Below are 22293 nucleotides of genomic sequence, written 5' to 3' on the forward strand. Positions count from 1 at the left end.
GGAGGCAAACAGAGGTTTTTCTCATCAGGAGGAGGCCACATTAATTACCCACTGATGCTAGTACCGCTGCTAGCGTTACCCCTGCTGCTACTGCTGCTGGAGGTGCTGGTGCTGGAGCACAGTAGCCTGCTATTGCTGACTAATTCATTATATACGATACCACAGTTGGGACCGGGTAACGACTTCTCTGATTGGAAAAAAATGACTAATGTGCCAGGGAAATCACTCTCTCTCTCTCTCTCTCTCTCTCTGTGTGTTCTCAATTTAGACTCTATCTCCCTGTCCTTTGCTCCCAGTTTTCTTCTCATCTTTCTTCCTCTCTTCCTCTCTCTCTCTATCTATCTTTCATCCACTCTCACTCTTGCTTTCAAACTCTTTCTCTCTCCATCTCTTGAACCCCCCGACACTGGAGACATTCCGCTGTTTGTTGTGGGCTAATTGTGGCGGGGGCCTGATAACTCCTCTATATAAAACAGCACATCCGGCCCAGAAGCAGGCTAAATGAACTGACATATTCATTAACTGAACAGGGTGAACCCCTCTTACACCCCCCGAAAACCTCTGACAGCTACCCCCCACCACATCAAACACACACACACACACACACACACACATTCGTACACCTCCCACCCCATACACAGACACACACACACAAACACATTCATACACCTCCCCATCCTATACACACACACACACACACACACTCACACACACACACACACACACACACACACACACACACACACACACTCTCTCTCTCTTCTGCACCTCCTGCCCCATCCCCCAGACCCCCCCTCAGCATTCATGTGTCCTCCCACGTCCTCATAAGCCAAAGATTACAGCAGAGGGGACGGCTACTCCTCGCCTTCACACACAAAGCCCCTAAGCCTACCATTCTTCCTCAGTTTTCCTTATGCATTCAGCACAGCCATACACAAACACACACACCTATACACACGCACACACACACACAACGCGCAAACAGACAAACAAGCCCACAAAATCACTCAAACACACATACAGAAACACAAACACACACACATACACACACACACACACAAAAGGCACAAACAAATAAACACGGAAAAACACTCAAACACACACACACACACACACACACACACACACACACACACACACACACACACACACATACACACACACACACAGAAATTCACACACGTAAATATGGGTGAATGCAGTGACACACAGCAGAGAGCATCTCTGAGCATTCAGGCCTCATAATTGTGTTCATTTCAACCTTCTCACAGAAAAGAGGGGAGGCAAAGAAAGAGTGAAAAAGAGACAGAAAGAGACAGAGACAACATGGAGGAGAGGAAAAATAGAGACATCTAATAATGAATCAAGGCAAACACTAAGGGCAAGAAACATTTTGGTGTCAAAAACATCACCAACTTAACAGAGCCTCTGATGAATATTTCTCTGATTAATATTTCAAGAGCAGAGCAAATCTGACAGCACAGTTAGAAATGTTACTCGTTTCCACGGAGAAGACCAACATTAAGGGTTGGAAGTGGCATCACACATCATGTATTCAAACTTGAAACAGCATTGTAGTATCTCATCTGGGTAGACCACACACAAGATGGCTAAAAGAACACTGATCCCCACAACCAGGGGCGCTGTGATGGAAAATGAGAGAGAGAGAGAGAGAGAGAGAGAGAGAGGAGAAAAAGAGAGAGATACAGACAGAGAGAGAGAGTATTAATGAGCTGGCCGCTGTTAGGGGCGCTTTTCTGATTCGCTCCCCCAAAAGCGCTGCTCTCCCTCAGGCGAGTAATCTTGGCCCTCTGGTCGACAGTCTGGAGGAAGAGCTTCATGTATCATCAGCCACCTCAGGGAGGAAGCCACGGAAGATGCGCACAGCAGGTATGTTAGGTATACACCCCACCCCCTTCTACTACTATTACTACAACTACACACACACACACACACACACACACAAGCAGACTTGGTAGCCGAGAGGCCTTGACAGGTGCACAGTTCTGGTGATGCATACTGATTTCATCTGTACTTCACAAACACACACACACACCACACATGCATACACACACACCACACATGCATACACACACACCACACAGGCGACACCTCTGGGACCCAGACTGCTGCTGCAATTGAGGGCTGTTCTGCTTCCTTCATCCTTTTTCTTCTCTTTCCTTCTTCTCTTTCTTTCTTTCTTTTCCATCTTTCTTTCTTTCTTTCTTTCTTTCTTTCTTTCCATCTTTCTTTCTTTCTTTCTTTCTTTCTTTCTTTCTTTATTCTTTCTTTTCTTTTCTTTCTTTCTTTCTTTCTTTTTTTCTGTCTTAAGTTTTCATTCAGGAGGCCCCTGCTCAAGACTCTCTTTCACACACACACACACACACACACACACACACACACACACACACACACATGCATGCATGCACACACACACACACACACACACACACACACACACACACACACACACACACACACACGTACACACACACAAACACACGCAAACACACACACACATACACACACACACTGACTCATCTCCCATTCCCATCAAAGAAGCCTGACTCATCTCCCTCTTCCCTGTCACAGGCATGAATCAGTTTAACACCTCTCGCCGCTCCGCACACACACCGGCTCCACAGCCCAAAACGCCCGGCCCGAAAACAAGACTTCATCACAGACAGTGCTGAATACATTTGGGTGCGCTTGCTATTGCAGGGCTTTATTTTTCTTCTTCCTCCTCTTCCTAAACCCTCTGTGCGGCTCGCAGCGTAAATTTTTAGCGTTTAGCTTGAAATGTTGTCCGTTTGACAAATGTGGCTTTGACTGCCTTTGTACTGAGAAAATAAGCAAAGTGCCTGTGGAATCTGATGAAGCCTGTTCTATGTACTGACCTAATAGGAACAGAGTTTCGGTGGAAATAATGTTTTAGGATCCATTTCAACAGAAAAGATAAAGATGCTTAGAGATACATATTCTATTTAATGTATAGTAATTTGTACATATATTATTAATCTTTGTCTATTTATCTATCATAAAGAATGACTGAGGGGAAATAATTATATGACTTCAGAATTGCATATTAAATTGAAAAATGCAATTATAGAAAAGAAAAAATGTAATTACAGAAAAGACGCACAACAGAAATCTCTCATGGATGTTTGAATGCAGCCATCTATTTGAAGGATTAGGTGTGCACATTTAAAATATGCATGCCTTATATGCTAATTATATTTCTCTCTTGCACACTTGGTCTTATCATAACAGGCTAAATTGATGTAGAACAACATCAAAAGAAAGGCATGGACAAGCTAATGAGCTAATAACATTAGCATGGACAAGCTAATGAGCTAATAAAATTAGCTTGTCCATGTGAACTGTTAGTTAACTGTTTGCCCATTACGTGTCACATAAATCTGGGAAACACAAGACCATGGGAATACAGTTCCTGGGAACAAAGGATCATGGGAAAGTAAGAATGTCCCTTTTTATCTTATACTATGCAACACTAGGCTATGCAGAGTTCAATTAGACAGTCTACATATGAGGGGATTGGAAATGCTGCGTAGGGGGAAGGCTACGTTCCTTAGAGAAGACTTTGTTGTGCAGAGTTCAGCTCTGGTAATGCAGTGTAAACATATATCAAACCCCATATGTTTCTCTCACTGTTTAAGTGTACCTCTGGGGAGGCAGAGAGTCTCGAGACTTTAATTTACTAGCAAACTGTGCTGTTATTCCCTTTTTTACACCCTGATAAAATGTTCTACCAGACTAAATGTGGATCTGTTGTTTCAAAGGTGATAATTAAATGCAATGTTATTAAAAACACAATGCAATTACTGGCTTCGGTGGCTTGAATTAGTGCGTGGATAGGAACATTGTGCAAAGACTGTCAGTGTGTCATGATTTCATTGGAAATTCACTGGAGCCAAAAAGCCTCCGGTAATATCTTCTGTCATGCGTTCAGGGGGGAAACATGTCTGGGTTCAGCGGTTTCTTATTGATGTTGCCTGAGTGTGCACACGAGATGTGTGTCAGCTACGCTGGTCCAGGAAAGAAAGAAGATGAAGTCAAAGGGAGTCAGCCAAGCAGCCGGGCTGGGATGTGGCCACACACACACACACGCATGCACACATGCGCACACACACACAGACACAGATGTATGCGCGTGCGCACACACAGACACACACATTCACACACACATACACACAGAGACACAGATGCATGTGCGTGCGCACGCTCACACACACACACAGACACACGTACACACAGTGGCTACAGAGCACTATACAATGAAAAAATTCAATACATAATATGTTAGAGACCATCCCTGCTTTATTACAGTTATATCATTATATTATAATAGCATGGGATTCAGTATTACAGTACTTCCATAAACCATCATCCTAACCCTAATCCTAAACCATACTCTAATGTCTATAAATGCTAAGTATCAATATGCTGTTGTTACTCATCACTACGAAGTCCAATACACTGTTCAAAACTCTATTTAATGCAGTAGTTTCATTGGAACAAGGGAATTGCAACATTACTGTGACCATTCTGTTTGTATAAATTAGTTTCTAAATTAGTTTCTAAATTTAGAGAGGTATGGTAGTCACAACATAACCAAGTCCCACCATATTTCCACCAGCATATCCCCCTCTCATGCTGAAGACACCAGCATTATTTCTGAGACTTATCCGGGTGCACTAATGGGCCTTGATTGTATTTTGATTTATTTACCTGACTAATTAAGGTCCAAATTAGTTCAGTGCGTAGTCATCACTGGATCTAATTGCAGCAAATGTATTCTTCATCACAAAGCAAACTGGGACACAAAAAACATGGAGGATCATAATTACTCATCTCTTCCAGAAAATGCAACTAAACCCCATATGTGTATCTAGACTAGAGGGTGTGTGTGTGTGTGTGTGTGTGTGTTTGTGTTTGTTTGTGTGTGTGTGTGTGTGTGTGTGTGTGTGTGTGTGTGTGTGTGTGTGTGTATATGAGTATGTATATATGTATGTGTGTGTATGCATTATGTTTGTGCATGTGTATATGTGTGTGTATGTCTTTCTTTGTGTACATGTATATAATCAATAGTAAAAAAATCAGGTTTCTCAGCCAAGTATACTTGCGTAAACAAAGGAATTAGGTCTCTGCATTTATCCCATCCATGAATTAGTGAACACACAGAGCACACAGTGAGGTGAAGCACAAACTAACCCGGAGCAGTGAGCTGCCTTGCTACAATGGCGCTCGGTAGCACTGAGGGGTTAGATGCCTTGCTCAAGGGCACTTCAGCCGTTCCTACTGGTCGGGGATCGAACCGGCAACCCTGCGGTTACAAGCCCGAAGCACTAACCAGTAGGCCACGACTAGACAGCGTAGACTTCATCTGATTTGACGTCATCTACATTTCAATTCAAGGTCTTCATGCCGTGTGAGTAGGCTTCACGAGATAAAACGAACATATTGTTGATTAATGCCATGTACCATACTGAGAGACCAGTGAGGGTTAGATGTATGATACATACCAGGGATAAGGATAACAAGTTACCAGCAGTACAGCGCTAAACACAAATTCATATTATTGACGGGTGCATCCACACACACACACACACACACACACACACATACAGACTACATTCATTCATCTCTCGGCAAAATGTGACTGTGACTGAGACAATAGGCCCAGACAGCAGAGATATGGGAGTGTGATTTAACCTAAGTCAACAGGATGTGCACCAAACTGCTGTGATTTGTTGCTCGGCCATAAGAGCCATTTCCCTCTCTCCCTCTCTCTCCCTGTCTCTTTATCTCTTTTTCTCCCTCTCTCTCTCTGTCTGTCTCTCTCTCTCTCTCTCTCTCTCTCCTCTCTCTCTCTCTCTCTCGGTCTGTGTCTGGTGCCAGTGAGGAGGCGAGTGTGGAGCTCTGTCTGCCATGTCAAAAGTGCAGCCAAATTAAATGTGTCTGGCCGAGGCAGTCAGCATCATCTCGTTAAACGCCACACATTCAATAGACACACACACAGACACAGACACACACACACACACACACACACACACACACACACACACACACACACACACACACACACACACAGCTTTATAGACAAAGAAGTGCACGAAACATCCCCAACTAGCTCTCTCTCTCTCTCTCTCTCTCTAACCCTTTCTCACTGCATCTTTCACATGACACTCTCTCTCCTTTTCAGTCTCTCTCTCTCTCTCTCTCTTTCAGTTTCCCTCTCCTCTCTATCTCTCCTCTCTCCTCCTCTGTGTCTCTGTTTTTCTCCTCTCCCCCCATTAAAAGGCAGACTCAAACTCTAGTGCAGGGTCTCCTCTCCCTGGCTGAGGCACTAGGTGAAACAGGACCCAGCTCTGTGAAGGGGCCAACCTCGTACACAAAGAGCCTCCTGTCATTCCTACACACTGCTTTCACCACACTGGCTTTCTCTTTTCCCCCACGGAGCGGTGGAGGGGTGGGGAGGTGGTGGGGTGGTGGAGTGTGGGAGGGTTGGCTACCCATTGGTGGTCTACTAGGCCTGTGCCTTCTCTTAGCCCCTTCTTGACCCCCACCCCACACCACCTGGGTCCTACATACAATATGTAACCCCATCTACCCCCATCCCAATCCAAAACCAGCTCTGAATTCTACAAATGTACACAGAGCATCCCCCCCCCCACACACACACACACACACACACACACACAGACACGACCACAAACACCGGCTAGTTGGATAGGCTCTGCCTCCTGAGATCTCAATGCCTCCCCTTCAAAGCCTGCTAACGAACGGCATGTTGTTATTTCTCCATTTTTCTGCCTCCCTCCTTCCATCCCTTCTCTCTCTCTCTCTCTCTCTCTCTCTCTCTCTCTCTCTCTCTCTCTCTCTCTCTGTGTCCCTCAGCACACCGACTGCACTCCCACCCGACAGACGAACATGAGCCCTCGCTCTCGCTTCTGTGTCATGTTTTAAATGAGCTCATTTGGAAGTTACGCAACTGGTGTGAAACAGCAGGCACTTTGGGGGCCAAGGATGCCTGTTTGTGTAATCACAAAAGCGCTTGACGTTTAGATGACGACTGGGACCCACCCAGAGGGGAGAAAATAAGGGGGAGAAAAAAACAAATAACGAATTTGCCACAGCACACGTCAATCACAAAATAAAATGGGGATCCGTAATTGAGAGAACTCTTATGGTTGGAGGACAATGCTATTCTTGTATGGACTGATACATTCTATGGAGCTTGTAAACGCTATTCTAGTATGGACTCATAAAATTCTATGGATCCATAAATTCTATTCTCGTACGCACTAGTGTAAATACACAACTGTGTGCAGACATTGAGTAGCATAGGCCGAACATGCAGACATCTATTGACTAGCATAGGCAGAACCTGCAGATAGAAAGCAGCATCCCGACCCTGAAACCGATTCTGACCCGGCTCTGAACAAAGACAGCAGCTAGGTCCTTTACAACCCAGGAGAGTAAAGGAATGGAATGGATTCAGACATAATGGTGGAGAGCTGCAGAATGTAGTTAAGAGAGCATTCAATTCAAGGTCTCATTATGGAAAAAGAGGCATTCTGTTCAACATAATAAGCGATCTAACCTGAGGTTTGCTCTGGGCATGTGTATACAGCACTGCACGAGCTCAGAAATGCAATCAGAGTCTCCTTTTGTGCTCACATCTGACTTTGCTTCCCACCACTAGATCTCAAACACACCAATTGTATCATTTTTCATAGTTGTAACATTATGTAACCGTGCCACTCTACTGGTGCATCACAAACACCAGAGGGAAGCACCCATAAATTATGCATCATGCACTAACACACACACACACACACACACACACACATATAGACTGGCTGAAGGCTGTTCATCCAAAAAGGCTCTCTCACAATCTCTCTCTCTCTCTCTCTTTCTCTAAGCGGCCTTGATTGGCTAACGAACACGTCATGTGACTGAGTACAAAAACGACGGGGGTGTGGGGGTAAAATCAAGGAGCTTTCCCAGGCTTGTACTCAGCCTCAAGCATTTTTGCATTTACACCCCCCAAACATACAGTACACACACACACACAGAGACACACACACACACACACACACAGGAGAGAAAAGAGGGCCAGGCACCTCATCCACCTAAAGTCCTGGAGGACCACTTCAGCACGGTGACGTGGCTCATTCACCCCCACTTCAGCGACTTGTTCAGAAAGGGCAGAGAAAATCCGGCTGCCAGAGACCGCCTCTAAAACCATAGGCACTTCAAGGGCTTGCGAAAGGTCGAAGATGATGGCGGTAAAACACTAGCGAGGGGGGAAATTAATAAAGTGCACGCAAGGACTTGTGTTTCAGTTTACACACTTAGAAATGAGAGATGGGGTTCTGCCACTGACAGAGATTTGCTTTATACTATGGATGGGTACTATGGAACGGACGAGAACAAGTAACCCCAGTGCTATTTCACAGTCAGTGAAATCACATAAGTAAGTATAAGTATATATACTTTTTTGATCCCGTGAGGGAAATTTGGTCTCTGCAATTATGCCAATCCGTGAATTAGTGAAAAACACTCAGCACACAGTGAACACACAATGAGGTGAAGCACACACTAATCCCGGCGCAGTGAGCTGCCTGCAACAACAGCGGCGCTCGGGGAGCAGTGAGGGGTTAGGTGCCTTGCTCAAGGGCACTTCAGCCGTGCCTACTGGTCGGGGTTCAAACCGGCAACCCTCCGGTTACAAGTCCGAAGCGCTAACCAGTAGGCCACGGCTGCCCCCTCTATTTAGCTATTTGGATATGGTGTAACACTTGCTAGTGCAAGTGATCAAGTTGCTAGTGCAAGTGATCAAGAAATTCTACTGCTGAGGCACGACTTGGTAAGCTACTAGTATAGTAGCCCAACAATAAACTTTAAGTAGGAACCTACTGAGCTGTTCTTCAGGAGATGTTTACCATTGGAAACTAGCGAAGGGTCCTTACAGCCAAGAGTGTGCACATTTGATCACACACATTGGTACATACTTTGTATTTCCAGCTGCCAAACACAAACTGGTTTCATTGCATGTTGTTAGGTAGCAGAGCCATTTTGCTACTCTCTTGCAGCAATAGTTCTAGTAATCAAGCTCTGGTTACAGCCAGACAACCTTTAGCTAGCAGCACACCGCATGTTGGCAAAGGGTGCAAATAATCTCCCAGGCAAACTAAATGTGTGTATTGTATCTGACATTGTGGGTTTTCTTTCTCTTTGTGTATTGAATTTGACATTGTGGGTTTTCCTTACAAGGCACGGGTTTCCCAATGGCCGCGGCCTTCTCTCTTTTCACACACAAAAACCTCACTCCCCTCATCTCCTTCTCTCTATGAGCAGCTCAGACAGAGCTACAGAGACTGGTCCCGGAACCACCTCCTCCGCAGAGGCACGGCCAAAGGCACCAATCGGCAGTCAGGGGCAGAGACCACCAGCCAATGAGGAGGCTTCACAGGAAGCCCTCCACCCCTCCTACTGCTTTCTGTCAGAGGGGCTTAACACAGATGCTCGCTGGTGTCTCAGTGCCCTCCAGCCTTGCGGTAAAGATTTTTCTCTTTTTTTTTTTGACAGACTGACAAAATTATAATGGCGGTGAAATGCAATTATTATGAGAGTAGCTTTCATTTCTAGATTCAGGACACATGCTGTCAGCCGGGATTTCTGAACGGGCATGAATCTCTGCACGAGAGTACAGTTGAACACACATACACATAGTGTGTGTGTGTGTGTGTGTGTGTGCGCGTGTATGTGTGCATGCATGTGTGTGTGTGTGTGTGTGTGTGTACTGTATGTTTGTGTATATGTGTGTGTGTGTGTGTGTGTGTGTGTGTGTGTGTGTGTGTGCGTGTGCAGTATGTGTGTACATGTTTTTGTGTGGGCTTTCTCTAACTCCAGCTCAGGGGTTATAGGCCATGCAGAAGGAGTATGTCTGCAAGGCAGAGCATATGCAGAGCGACCTCATCTCTCTCATGTTCTCTCTCTCTCTCTCTCTCTCTCTCTCTCTCTTCTGTCCCCCAGGAGCTGCTGCAGCTCCCTCCCTCAGGCCATGAAAAGCAATCAAGGAGCTGAGCAATCTCCCCTGGACCTTACCTCACTGTTTAATTACACACCCTCACTCACCAGAAGCCTCCGCAGCCTGGGCTACTGAGCCTCCCCTTCTACTGCAGAGAGAGAGAGAGAGAGAGAGAGAGAAAAAGGAAGAGAGAGATAGAGAGAGTGGTGGAGAGACAGAAAGAGACAGAGAATGAGAAAGGGAGACATCGAGACAGGAGTGAAACAGGGAGGGCGAGAGTTGACAACAGAATGAGCACATAAGAAAGAAAGGAGACATAGTAAGAAAGAGATCAAAATGGAATGTGTGTGGGTTGGGGGCATTGGTCATGGGGGCTATGAGACTTTCATAAGTGCATTCCTGGTGCATACTTTTACATATTTTCTGTGACAATGCTGCCAATATTACTTCCAGTGCCACGCCGTGGCCTCCCTGTGGAAATGGTCTCCCATTCTCTCACAGGTCAAACGCCCGACAAAGCATTTGTGCCACAAGCAGCATTGGTGTTAGCTGTAAAAATAGCTGGACAAAGAATGTCGGCCTTGCCAGTCGTGCTTCTCAAGAGGACGGCCCTCTCTCTGTGTGTCCGACTGCATCGTCTCCTCTCAAAGTTGTCACGGGTGAGCTGCAGGACAAAAGACTCCATTGGCTGCACAGTGTGCCGCTGGCCTTGCAAATAGATCAATTCAAATTAAGAGCGTGGATTGATTTGTGGAAGGGCGCGATAGACACAAACACAAACCACCGCAGCAGGGGATGAAGCTTAATCTAACACCTAATAATAACTCCACCATACAGGTAAGAAAGGCCCTACGTTGCCTTCACCCCAACTAGGAGCTGTCTCCAACATGCTTTACAGGGAGCGATCCAACATGTCTCCAACATGCTTTACAGGGATAGATCGTTACTAGTAGATTCACCAAGCAGACAATGGCAGCAAAGATTCTTGCGAGGTGTGACTGACACCCTTCAGCATCCTCCTTATCCCGGATGATGGGCTGCCTTGTGTACTGATGGCTTCAGCGATGAAAAACAACAAGGCTGACACCAACATGGTGCCTGGTCTGGTCTTCCGTGTGGTAATTGGCTATTCTCTGGTATCAGGCTACAGCGACGGTCGCCACTATTAGAGACCAAGTCAGCTGTGTGTGTGTGTGTGTGTGTGTGTGTGTGTGTGTCTAGCCTTGCAGTTCATTCAGAGAACATTCCCACTGGGTGCTTTGTGAGTAAGAGGAGTAAGGATTGGACGGCTGGGGCTGTGTGTGTGTGTGTGTGTATGTGTGTGTGTCTGTGTGTGTGTGTGTGTGTGTGTGTATGTGTGTGTGTGTGTGTGTGTGTGTGTATATATCAGCAGGCAAGTGAACCCAGCCGGACAGCAGACGCCTTCCTCTAGTGCGCATCATACACACAGACACCCAGAGGGGTGGACACACGCATGCACACACAAACACGGAACCTACACTCTCCCACACTGTGCCGTCACTGAGAATAATGAATCTCGCGTCAGCATGTCAACTCAATTTGGCCCTTTCATGGTCTTTGTTAGACTCCATCAACTCAAAGCTCCACCATGCGGATTCTGTGTTCGCATTGGGTGGAGAGACAGATGACAGTTGTGTGTGCCAAAGGGGGATTGGTGGGGGTGGGGGCTGGGGTAGCATTGGTGGTGTAGGAGGGAGCTTCCTCATTCTGCAATCCAAGTCTAATCAGAAATGGAAGGGGATCAGTTGTTCCTGCAGGTCTAGCTGGGTGTTACCAGCGCCCAATAACACTAACGACCTACAAATCAGTGCGCTAACAAGCAACAAAAGTGGAATCCTGCCGAGAGTGTTAGTGAGACTGATAGCATCCAACCATTCTTGTGAAATTATATACAACCGTAGGACAGCCACAGCCACTGTTAGAGCAAGGAAGAGGCGCAGATGGCACTGTGAGCATGACAGTGAGACTTCCCCCATGACCCTTTTTTGCTATTTAAAGGGGAGACGATTTGAAGTTACAGGTAGTAGTGGTACTGGGATCAATGGCATGCAAGAACTACCATGTGACACTACCACCACTAAGCGAGCCCGACCGTGCCTTGCATCTTTACAAGAATCTTATCAATATTCATTTCTACTTCCACGAAATCCTAAACGGTTGCCTTCAGCCATGTCAGCGACCAAACCCCATGGCTTACCCAAAAAACGTCCAGATATGACACGGTTTACGCGCTACTGACACAATTGAGTCGCTGTCAAGAGTAATTCACATGAAAACGGTGCTGTTATGAGTAAACATTGCGGTAAACGACGTACGAATATGCATGTGATGTTTGCTTAAATGTTTTGCTTTATATCAGACGCACAAAGCTGAATCAGCTACCCAGCACTTAATGGCATTTGAATTATGCTAATCCATACAGGATGGAAAAGTGTCCTAACGCTGCATGAGCTGAACACGACAGCTGTCCCACTAAAACATAGCCTATTTCACGGTCTCAAAAGCTTCTTTGCGTTATAACATAACGTGTAGGCTATGGAAACAAATTGCCCGCAACATCAATGGAGCTGTAGGCTACCAAAAAAAAATGTAATCGATTCGCTTATTAAAACGCGACATGGGAGCGCGATATTCTCACTTACCGCACGTAAATGCAGCCAAACAGCGATTTCTTGTGCCCCTGTCCAGCAAGAAAACCCCGTCCTTAGCCTGTTATAATGGTATAAACGTGTCTATTTCTCCTCCTCAGTGCAGGCACTTCCCCATGGTTCACTCCGAGCCCGGGCCTCCGGTGTTAGCAGGTGGACGCGCCTCTTCTCTCAGTGATGGAGACAGCAGCTCGCTTCTCTTCACCCCGACGCTCCATTTTTTATTACAACACAAATTCCTATTCCAATAAAACACCCGGGAGCAATGGCTGTCCACGCGTCACAGCAAACTCATGGCGTCTGCTATTCCACTGCTATTTTCACGTCTCTCCACCCGGTGTTCGCTGCCATCTACGAGGTTCTTGATGCTGCCATTGTTACAGCATGTCTTTTTTTTGCAGCTGGACCTCTCGCTCGCTCCCCCCGCTTCGTAGCGCAGTCTCGCAGGCGCACTCGTTAACTTGCTGCTCCCCTCCGCCGTCTTGCTCTCGCCAACCTATGAAAGTACACGAAACCTTCCGACACGGGGCCGGACATGATCATAAAATAGATATTTTTTATTCACAGAATGTGCAGTCCTTCTAAGTTGTTGTCACTAATAGGCTACTGATGTTGCCCGTCGAGTTGCCCTTCATTTATAAGAAACCATGGCAATGCATGGCTTTATGGGAATCAGGTCGTTTGAAATGTTGACCTGCCGAGGATTAAGGAAAGGGTAAAATAGTTCAGGTGAAGCGGTGTACGTTAAGTTTTTTTCTTTCATGCTACTTCTGCCACTAAAACAAAAAATAGGATACATTGAATGTAGGACAAATTGAGTGATTCTGCTACTTTGCATGTAGCGCAGCTTTGACAAAGGCTTACAGTTCTCCACCTTTTGACAGTGACAAGACGTTTTGATGGTAAATGGAGGAGGTAAAATAGTATCAGTGGTTTAGCTGGGTAGGCAATAGGCTATTACAGTGAGTGTTAAAATTGTAATAGCCTACGTTAGGCCTAACCCATGCATATTTTTCTCCGACTTTACAGAAGTCGAAACGCTATGAACCCTCATTAAGAATAGTTCAAGCTATCTATTGTTTTAACATTCGTGGAACTAAGCCTACATAACTGCTTTAATGAGAGGTGTGAACCGTATAGGCCTAGGCTAGGCCTACTAATCAGAATTTAGACCATATATTTCTGTTATTGGTTTAGACATTGGCCCATTGTTTCATTAACTGAACATAGGAGCAGACTAATTCATCACTGAACGTGTGAACCCCGCTGATTTGGAGGTATCAGGCATCAACGCTGTTTTGCTGATTCATCCGTTATTATATCTGAACATTGCAGAAAGAAAGAACACGTTGTGTTGTTGTTGGGCCATGTTTATTTGACACTCATTTGAGAGCACGGAGGTTTAATGATTGCTATAGTAACGCAAATGGTGACGGAGTAGGTAACAAAAATACACTTTCATCTAAATAAAATGACTGAGGTTAGTTGCAGGGCTGCACTGACAAATGTGGCGTAGGTGTTCTGAGTGCACGCACCGCTGTGACGCAGAGGGGTAGGCCGTCAGCTATTAGATCTTTCACATCGTGACTGCACTAAGAATTGGTACGTTATTACATTGTTACACACGGTAATTCATTTTGGAAAATGAATCCATGGGTCCACATATGCGTTTTTCTCACGCTAACTTTTCGACTGTCTTCTTCTAATGTATTTGATAAGACCTATACATAAGAGTTGGGCTGACAAGAGATTGCCTACACTCGCACGCAACCTAGATGTGCACAGCTAACAGCTTAACAAATGCACTGCATCCCAGCGTGAGTTTGAAATCACAGAGATGTTTTATTTATCAACGAAAAACTGAAGTTGTATGAACACCACCACGTTAGCCTACTTCTCTATAGAGACAATCGGACACAGACTGAAATAAAATGACCCAAACAGTAGCCTATTGCAACCTACAACTGCGATTGAGATAATAACTATTTTAAAAACGGACTTTAAATTAATATTTTGACCGACACCAGATTTGACCAACACCAGATTTGCTAACATGTTCGTCTGGATTAACTCAGGCTCAAATTTTGACCATTTCACTTTGCATATGGACGCAATGATGGATGAATGACCTTTTCATCTAAAATAGCCAATTAGGCCTCCAGTAGGCAACAAATGGACTAATTACCTAGACGTATCATTTAAAAATTAATCAGGCAAAACCAGAGAGAGAAAGAAACAGGTAGTTTATGCTGCTAAGAGATGTAGAGGACAGAGCAAAGAGCCCTCAAAAGAGAGCAGGCAAAGAGGAGGAGAGAGAATGCAGGGCTTTCCCAAGCGAAATGATCCCAATATTCTCCAAGCGACCCTGAGAATGTATTGATTATTTGCCAATTGGTTATATCCTTCATGTGACGTTATTCTTTGTTAGTCTACATTTATACCGTCTTTTTTAAACACACACACACACACACACACACATACACAACAAGCTTTCCTTGGGGCTAAATTGGGCATATAGGAGTAAGATGGGCCACCCCTTTTTTGTAGGAAACCGGAAACATATGGGGTAAGTTGTGTCAACTTTTTTGCAGAGCTTATCTCTTTACCCTTATACCCGTTATCAAAGAGTTGTTGGTTACAGAAGTCGTTGAACACTTTGAAATTTTTTGTTTGGTGTGAATGTTACAAAGCAAAACCTCTTTGACACATTAGAATGATGAAGAAATAATGTAAAAAATGGCTAATCTTACTCCGTTTTCCCCTATGCACGTTATCATGTGAATAGCAGACTTGCAATCTACCGTATGTCAAATGTGTAATTTAGCATGCCAACTAGGTCTACCACCAAATGCTCAAGTTGGCATGCATATTACTGCCATTATCACCACCAAACAGGCACACTCCAGGTTGAGCTCAAAACTTGATAGCCCTGCTTGCATCACTTACTAAATGCAGCTGTTATCCTGGCAGAAGCTTGTTCTCATCGTTGTAGTTGTCTCATCCCCAAGCTGGTTCATTACAGTACATTACATTTAGCAGACACTTTTTGACCAAAGTGACATATGTAAGCTATATTACAAGGGATCACATTGTCGCCGGAGCAACTTTGGGTTAAGTGACTTGTTCAAGGGCACAACGGTGGAAGCCGGGAATTGAACCGACAATTTTCAGGCTACTGCACGCTAGCCCAGCTCCTTAACCACTACACTACCACCGCCCCTGGTTCCTCGACCTTAACAATTTTGTTTGGCAAGGCCCCAGTCATAAAGCCCGTGCTGTCCGAATGGCATTGGACAGTGGAATCTACATACAATTCATGATATCCATTCTCTGACTCTGGAAGCGTTGAATAAACATACAATTTACACACATAAATGTAGGCCTGCACTCCCACACAGTGCAGATGAATGCATTTGCTTTACAGGCTAGCATGCATATTCACCAAGATCACGAACCCACCGGCTGGCGCGTTTCTTTGTTGTATGAAGATGAGCATAAGCTTTTTGCTTCACATTCCAGGGCTATCATGAGTCCGTCTCAGCATATTCTCCCTGTTATTATCCCCGGGGAAACATCTATGTATTCTTACTACGTGTAAGTCTACTTTTTGTCTACTTGTGAACTAGCAGGTATTTCACACGTTCAATACAATGTGAAACTCATGCTTCAGATATCTGAACCTGCAAATGTACACATATTCTGCTACACTGGTTCTATTTCCACACCATATAGTGAAAGAACCAAACCCTGCCAAAAGCTTCTCCAAAGAACCAGTTGTGATGGAATACCTCTGAGGATGTTTTTGTCCTTCCTGTTAGAATAGCCTACTCTACTCAAAGTACAATTCCGTTAAAAAGATTGAGCATGCATATTTGGTTTGTACGAATCTCTCATGAATAGGCTATGCTTGCCTTGTGTAGTTTATCTCTTGTACAAGGAAGACCATGTTTTCCGTGCTGTGTGATCTGTGTAAGGTTTGCTTTCCTGGTCATTCCTCATCCCGATCTCATAGTCTTATGTGTGTCCATGTATTTATAACGACAAACACTGAGATTGTGTGCTCATTACTGTATAGTCTCTGGAAGCCACACACACAAGGCCAAACATCTGTGGCTGGTGCACCCCCCCCCCCCCCCCCCCCCCAATCACAAACAATGCAGAGCAATGGCAAATGTTGCCAGTGAAGAAGTTACAGACCCCAATTCCCCACGTTAGTGAAAGAGTCCGTTTAGGAGTAGAAAAACAGCCCTCACCAATGCAATACACCCCTGATGGAATACACAGACCACAACTACTAACACTAAGAGCAGAAACCCAAAATAACGTGTGGGGATTGTCAATAAAGATTTTGCCCTGTTCTTGTTATGTGGAAATGGAAGAAAAGGGAATGCGAATGTGGGTGCTGCCTGTCCAACCCTGCCAATTGTGCCTCTGAAGTAGGCTACTTGTTTCCTTTCAAAACATTACAAAAGCTCCAGGTCCTCAGCAAGTTCTCATTAGTCCTGTACTACCTAATCACGTTACAAAAACAGGCAAAAGAGTATAATCGCTCTAAATTTATATGTATTTTTACTTTTCCCTCCCCTCCAAAATATTTCTTTCCTTTTTCTCCATGCCTCAGAATGAGGTCAGAATGGAAGTGGAATGATGCCTTTAGCCTGGGCGCTTTCACAGGGCATAGCAGGTATTGGACAGGAGCAGCTTGAGTTGCGCCAAAGCAGGCTTAGTTATTTGGTGGCTCCACAATGGCGGGAGGCAGGGGGTCCGCCCCGGCTTTAGCTCTCCAAGCGACCCCATCACAAGGACCTGAGAGATCCCATTTGCAAGGGTGTGTGTGTGTGTGTGTGTGTGTGTGTGTGTGTGTGTGTGTGGTGGGGTGGGGGGCATCACTCAATACTGCAGCTCAAGCTGCAAGATGGGTGGAGTGTGAAAGAAAGAGGAAAAAAGGTTCAGGACATGCATAACCTTATAGAAACAAATATATACATATATATTACAAATGTATACATATATCATTTTAATGACTTTGTTACTCGGATGTGTTTCTTTTTTTTTTAAAAAAAAAAAAAAAACAAGTAGTTATAAATAAACCAGCTTAGATCAGCGTTATAATTCCAATCATCCCATTATAGATCTCTTCCTGTTTTAAAATGTCAGAGTCTCCGCTTTGTCTATTGATGAGGTGCATTTTTAATCTACCCATAGACACAGAGAAATGAAAATGCTGGAGGCTATGTAAGCTGGGGATGGGTAGCCTGGAGACGCCGGTGCCTTCCGTGATGGGTCTAATTGCACAAGACCAGCAGCATCTGTTTGAGGTCAGAGGTCATGGTATGACACTCACAATAATGCTGCACGCCGACTTGCTGTTCTGTTGTCAATCAATCAAATCCCACTCCACCCCCGCCCCCAGATAACAAACACATCACATGCAAGTGATGGACATTTCATTCACTCATCCAGTCAGTCAAAAGAGAAACAAGCATATTTGATCTTTTCTTTATTTGAATCCAGAGGTGCGTGCCAATAACTTTTTTTTTCCAGGCCATTCACATGTATGCATATATGACCCTGGGATACAATTCCTGATTATCTCATTGAACTAAAATGTTGAACATGACTCAGTCATGACCACAACAATGAGCCAAAGTCCTTATCTCAAACCTGAACAAACAAGAGCCAAGGTCATCTGTACATGTGTATTCGTGCTTCTTGCTTGTGTATTCTTACATTCTAACCACCACATCAACATGGCTCCCTTCTAGACTGCACAGTGTCCTGAAAATAATGTTTTCGTAAGAATGTAGTTGAGTCTATGGCTAGATATAAACTTATGCCTAAGCACAACATTTATTTACATCTTGTGTCACTCCTGAATGATCCTGTCAAGCCGGTTTAAGTTGGAGCTAAACACAGACAAAACAGGCACAATTTTTTGGCAATATCAGAGTAGCAAAAAAAAAAAAATTCAAAATTCTACACATTTTTAAAGTTTAGATTTAATTTACTTTTAAATTAATTGCTGGCCAAATATGCTTGAACTCACGATTATCCAAGGGGTAAATATTTAATCTTAATATTTCAAAACCTTTTTACCTATGGTGTTCCTACTGAGCAAGCTCCAGACTGACATTTTGGTTTCAATACAAAAGACTAATCCGGTCAGTCACATTGTTTTTTTTGTTTTTTTTGTCAAGTTCTCTGATGAGATGCCAGAGGCTCCAGAACAATCTGTCAAATCTATCCTGAAAAAAAGTGAATACTGAATACATTCCATAAAAAAAAAAGCATACCACACCCTGACAATGTGCTTCAATGGCCATCTACAACTACTATGTTATATTAATATATACACATCCTTGATAAAAATAAAAGTTTACTGGAGTTCCCAATTACATGGAAAAATAATTTAAAAATCACCTAGGTAATATGTTATTAACACAAAGGCATGTTTCTGTTTCACTATTTTATGGATGCCCATTGATGAGTGTGCACCATATTTTCTTGTTTACAGAGGGAGACAGAAGAAAGACGACGCAAACACACACAGAGTTCAGTGTCCTAGGGAGACAAACACATACAGTCTCCCTCACACACACACACACACACAGAGTTCAGTGTCCTAGGGAGACAAACACATACAGTCTCCCTCACACACACACACACACACACACACACACACAATCCGCTGAAAGACTGCCCCCCCCACCCCCCTCACCCTGTCCTTGTCCCAAGGTAAGAGCTCATCTCACTCTCATGGGACCTGACATGTGGGATCTGTGCGTGTACACGGGCAGCAACGAGCCCCCAGTGCAGTCCTGGGGGGTTGGAGGGGGGTGGGGATGATTGGGGGGGGGGGGGGCTTGTGTTTCCCCTCTCCTCACCCCCCTTTACTGGTCAACCGTCCAACCAACCAACCTCCAAGCCCTCCTCCTCATCTCTGCTGAGCCCAGTGATGGAGGGGTGTGGGGATGAACGCACACACGCTGCCTCAGCAGGAGCAGTTCCCGCAGCCCTTGACGCTGTTGAGGATCTCGTCCTGGAGCGTCTTGCGCTCCTCCTCCTTCTTGGAGAGCCGCTCCGCCTCGGGCTTGGCCTTGCCGCCGGACGCGTCCTCGGCGGAGTCGTTCAGCGCGCGGCTGTTCTGCGTGTTCCAGAGGTCGGCGTACAGGCTGCCTGGCGTGGCCAGCAGGGCCGAGTGACTGCCCCGCTCCCCAACCTTACCCTGGGGAGAGACAAAACACAGTTGAGGAAGGGACAGAGAGAGAGAGAGAGAGAGAGAGAGAGAGAGAGAGAGAGAGAGAGAGAGAGAGAGAGAGAGAGAGAGAGAGAGAGAGAGAGAGAGGAGAGAGAGAGAGAGAGAGGCCGGCATTGGGTGAGAAATAATTGAGGCTAATCAAGGCTAAAACATGCTCCTAATATTGGAGACTTCACTGGGGGACATGTCACATATAGTATATGTGACATGACATAGAGAGAGCTCAGCAAGAGAACCAGAGATGCAGATGTTTGTACGCAGTGAGAGAGTATGTGTAACGTTAAGATGTAAATTAGGATGCCACACAGGATCCACTGGGTTGGTGCACATTGCAGTGCAGAGGAGGGGGTTAACAAGTCTGTGTGTCTACATGTGTGTGCTCAACTCATGTGTGTGTGTTTCAAGCATGATAATGAGAGATAAATGGGGTGTATGGGTGTGCTTGACCTTCGTGTGTGTGTGTGTGTGTCGTGTGTGTGTGTGTGTGTAAAAGTGTCTGTGATACAACAGCGATGATGCGTCCACGATGAAAGCAAAAGTGCTACGGTAACCAAAGAACTAACAGCCGAAGAAACAGACAGACGACCAGAGAGAGAAAGAAAGTGTGAAGGATAGGGAGCCAGGGAGAAGGGAAGTCTAATGAGGAGAGACAGGGAGAAAGAAAGAGAGAGAGAATGCATTTGGGTGTGATAAAAAAAGATGGAGATGGTGAGAGAAAGAAACGAAAGAAAGAAAATAAGGGAAGATAAAAGTGAAGAGGAGCCTAAAGGAGAAGAAAACAGAGAGAAAAACAGAGAGAGAGAAAACAGAGAGAGAGAGAGGAATGACAGAGAGAAAGAGGGACACGGAGACTGACTGATGGATGGAGAGAGAGAGAGAAAGCGAGACTGCATGAGAGAAAGAGAGAGAGAGCAAGTGAGACTGCATGAGAGAAAGAGAGCAAGTGAGACTGCATGAGAGAAAGAGAGCAAGTGAGACTGCATGAGAGAAAAGAGAGCCGAAAGTGAGACCTTCTATGAGATAGAGAGAGCAAGGAGACTGCATGAGAGAAAGAGAGAGAGAAGAGCTCGATGCATGAGAGAGAGAGAGAGAGAGAGAGAGAGAGCAAGTGAGACTGCATGAGAGAAAGAGAGAGAGAGCAAGTGAGACTGCATGAGAGAAAGAGAGCAAGTGAGACTGCATGAGAGAAAGAGAGAGCAAGGAGATGTAGAGAGAAAGAGAGAGAGCAAGGAGACTGCATGAGTGAGAGACTGCATGAGAGAGAGAGAGAGAGAGAAAGTGAGACTGCATGAGAGAAAGAGAGAGAGCAAGTGAGACTGCATGAAAGAGAGAGAGCAAGTGAGACTGCATGAGAGAAAGAGAGAGAGAGCAAGTGAGACTGCATGAGAGAGAGAGAGAGCAAGTGAGACTGCATGAGAGAAAGAGCAAGTGAAACTGCATGAGAGAAAGAGAGAGCGCAAGTGAGACTGCATGAGAGAGAGAGAGAGAGAGAGAGAGAGAGAGAGCAAGTGAGACTGCATGAGAGAAAGAGAGAGAGAGCAAGTGAGACTGCATGAGAGAAAGAGAGAGAGAGCAAGTGAAACTGCATGAGAGAGAGTGAGAGAGAGAGCAAGTGAAACTGCATGAGAGAGAGAGAGAGAGAGAGCAAGTGAAACTGCATGAGAGAGAGAGAGTGAGAGAGCAAGTGAAACTGCATGAGAGAGAGAGAGAGAGAGAGAGAGAGAGAGAGAGAGAGAGCGCAAGTGCAGCCCAGAAAAAGCCACACAGGCTGTGTGTGGGTGTGGCAGCAGTCTTTAAAGACTCCCGGCAACAAAACAGTCTGAGTGGCGCTCACACACTGACAGCTGATGGTGAGGCTCAGCCTGCTTTGAGGTGCTGCTACTGCCTGCCTGGGTGCGCGGGTGGTGTGTGTGTGTGTGTGTGTGGCGAGGTGGGTGCACGCCTTGCATCGCCTCCACGCTAGCTCACACACGCTCACTCGAGTAACGGCACTGACGGACCTGATTGGAATTGCCACTGGTATTTATAGAACGGATTAGCCCACATTGCATTAGAAAAGGTGGAAGGCACGTTGCGTTCACCATGAATAAGGATATTCACACATGGAAATATGGCATCTTGATTGTTTTTCCTCTCCTCCTCTTTCTTTTTGGAATAAACGCCATTATTTATGTCTAAAGTGAAGTTGCTTTGGGTGCTCTCCTCATGAGGGAGGGAGGGAGAGAGAGAGAGGGAAGAGAGGGAGAGAGAGGGAGAGATGGAGGGATGGTGAGGAGGTGGGATGTGTAAACAGTGTTGGTTCCCTTTCC

The 22293-nt window shown here is 45.2% G+C and overlaps 1 protein-coding gene across 1 annotated transcript in view; it reads right to left on the minus strand.

Annotated features, from left to right (window-relative positions):
* Positions 1-19580: 19580 nt before the first annotated feature.
* abcb7 (ATP-binding cassette, sub-family B (MDR/TAP), member 7) overlaps positions 19581-22293 on the minus strand; it is a 43311-nt gene continuing 40598 nt past the window's right edge. Inside the window, exon 17 of the mRNA XM_048230631.1 lies at positions 19581-19951. Within this exon, the coding sequence (XP_048086588.1) occupies positions 19718-19951 (234 nt within the window). The 3' untranslated portion in view covers positions 19581-19717. The remainder of the gene's footprint in view (positions 19952-22293) is intronic.

This window comes from Alosa alosa, chromosome 21 (genome assembly GCF_017589495.1).
Source record: "Alosa alosa isolate M-15738 ecotype Scorff River chromosome 21, AALO_Geno_1.1, whole genome shotgun sequence".
Classification (NCBI taxonomy): domain Eukaryota; kingdom Metazoa; phylum Chordata; class Actinopteri; order Clupeiformes; family Clupeidae; genus Alosa; species Alosa alosa.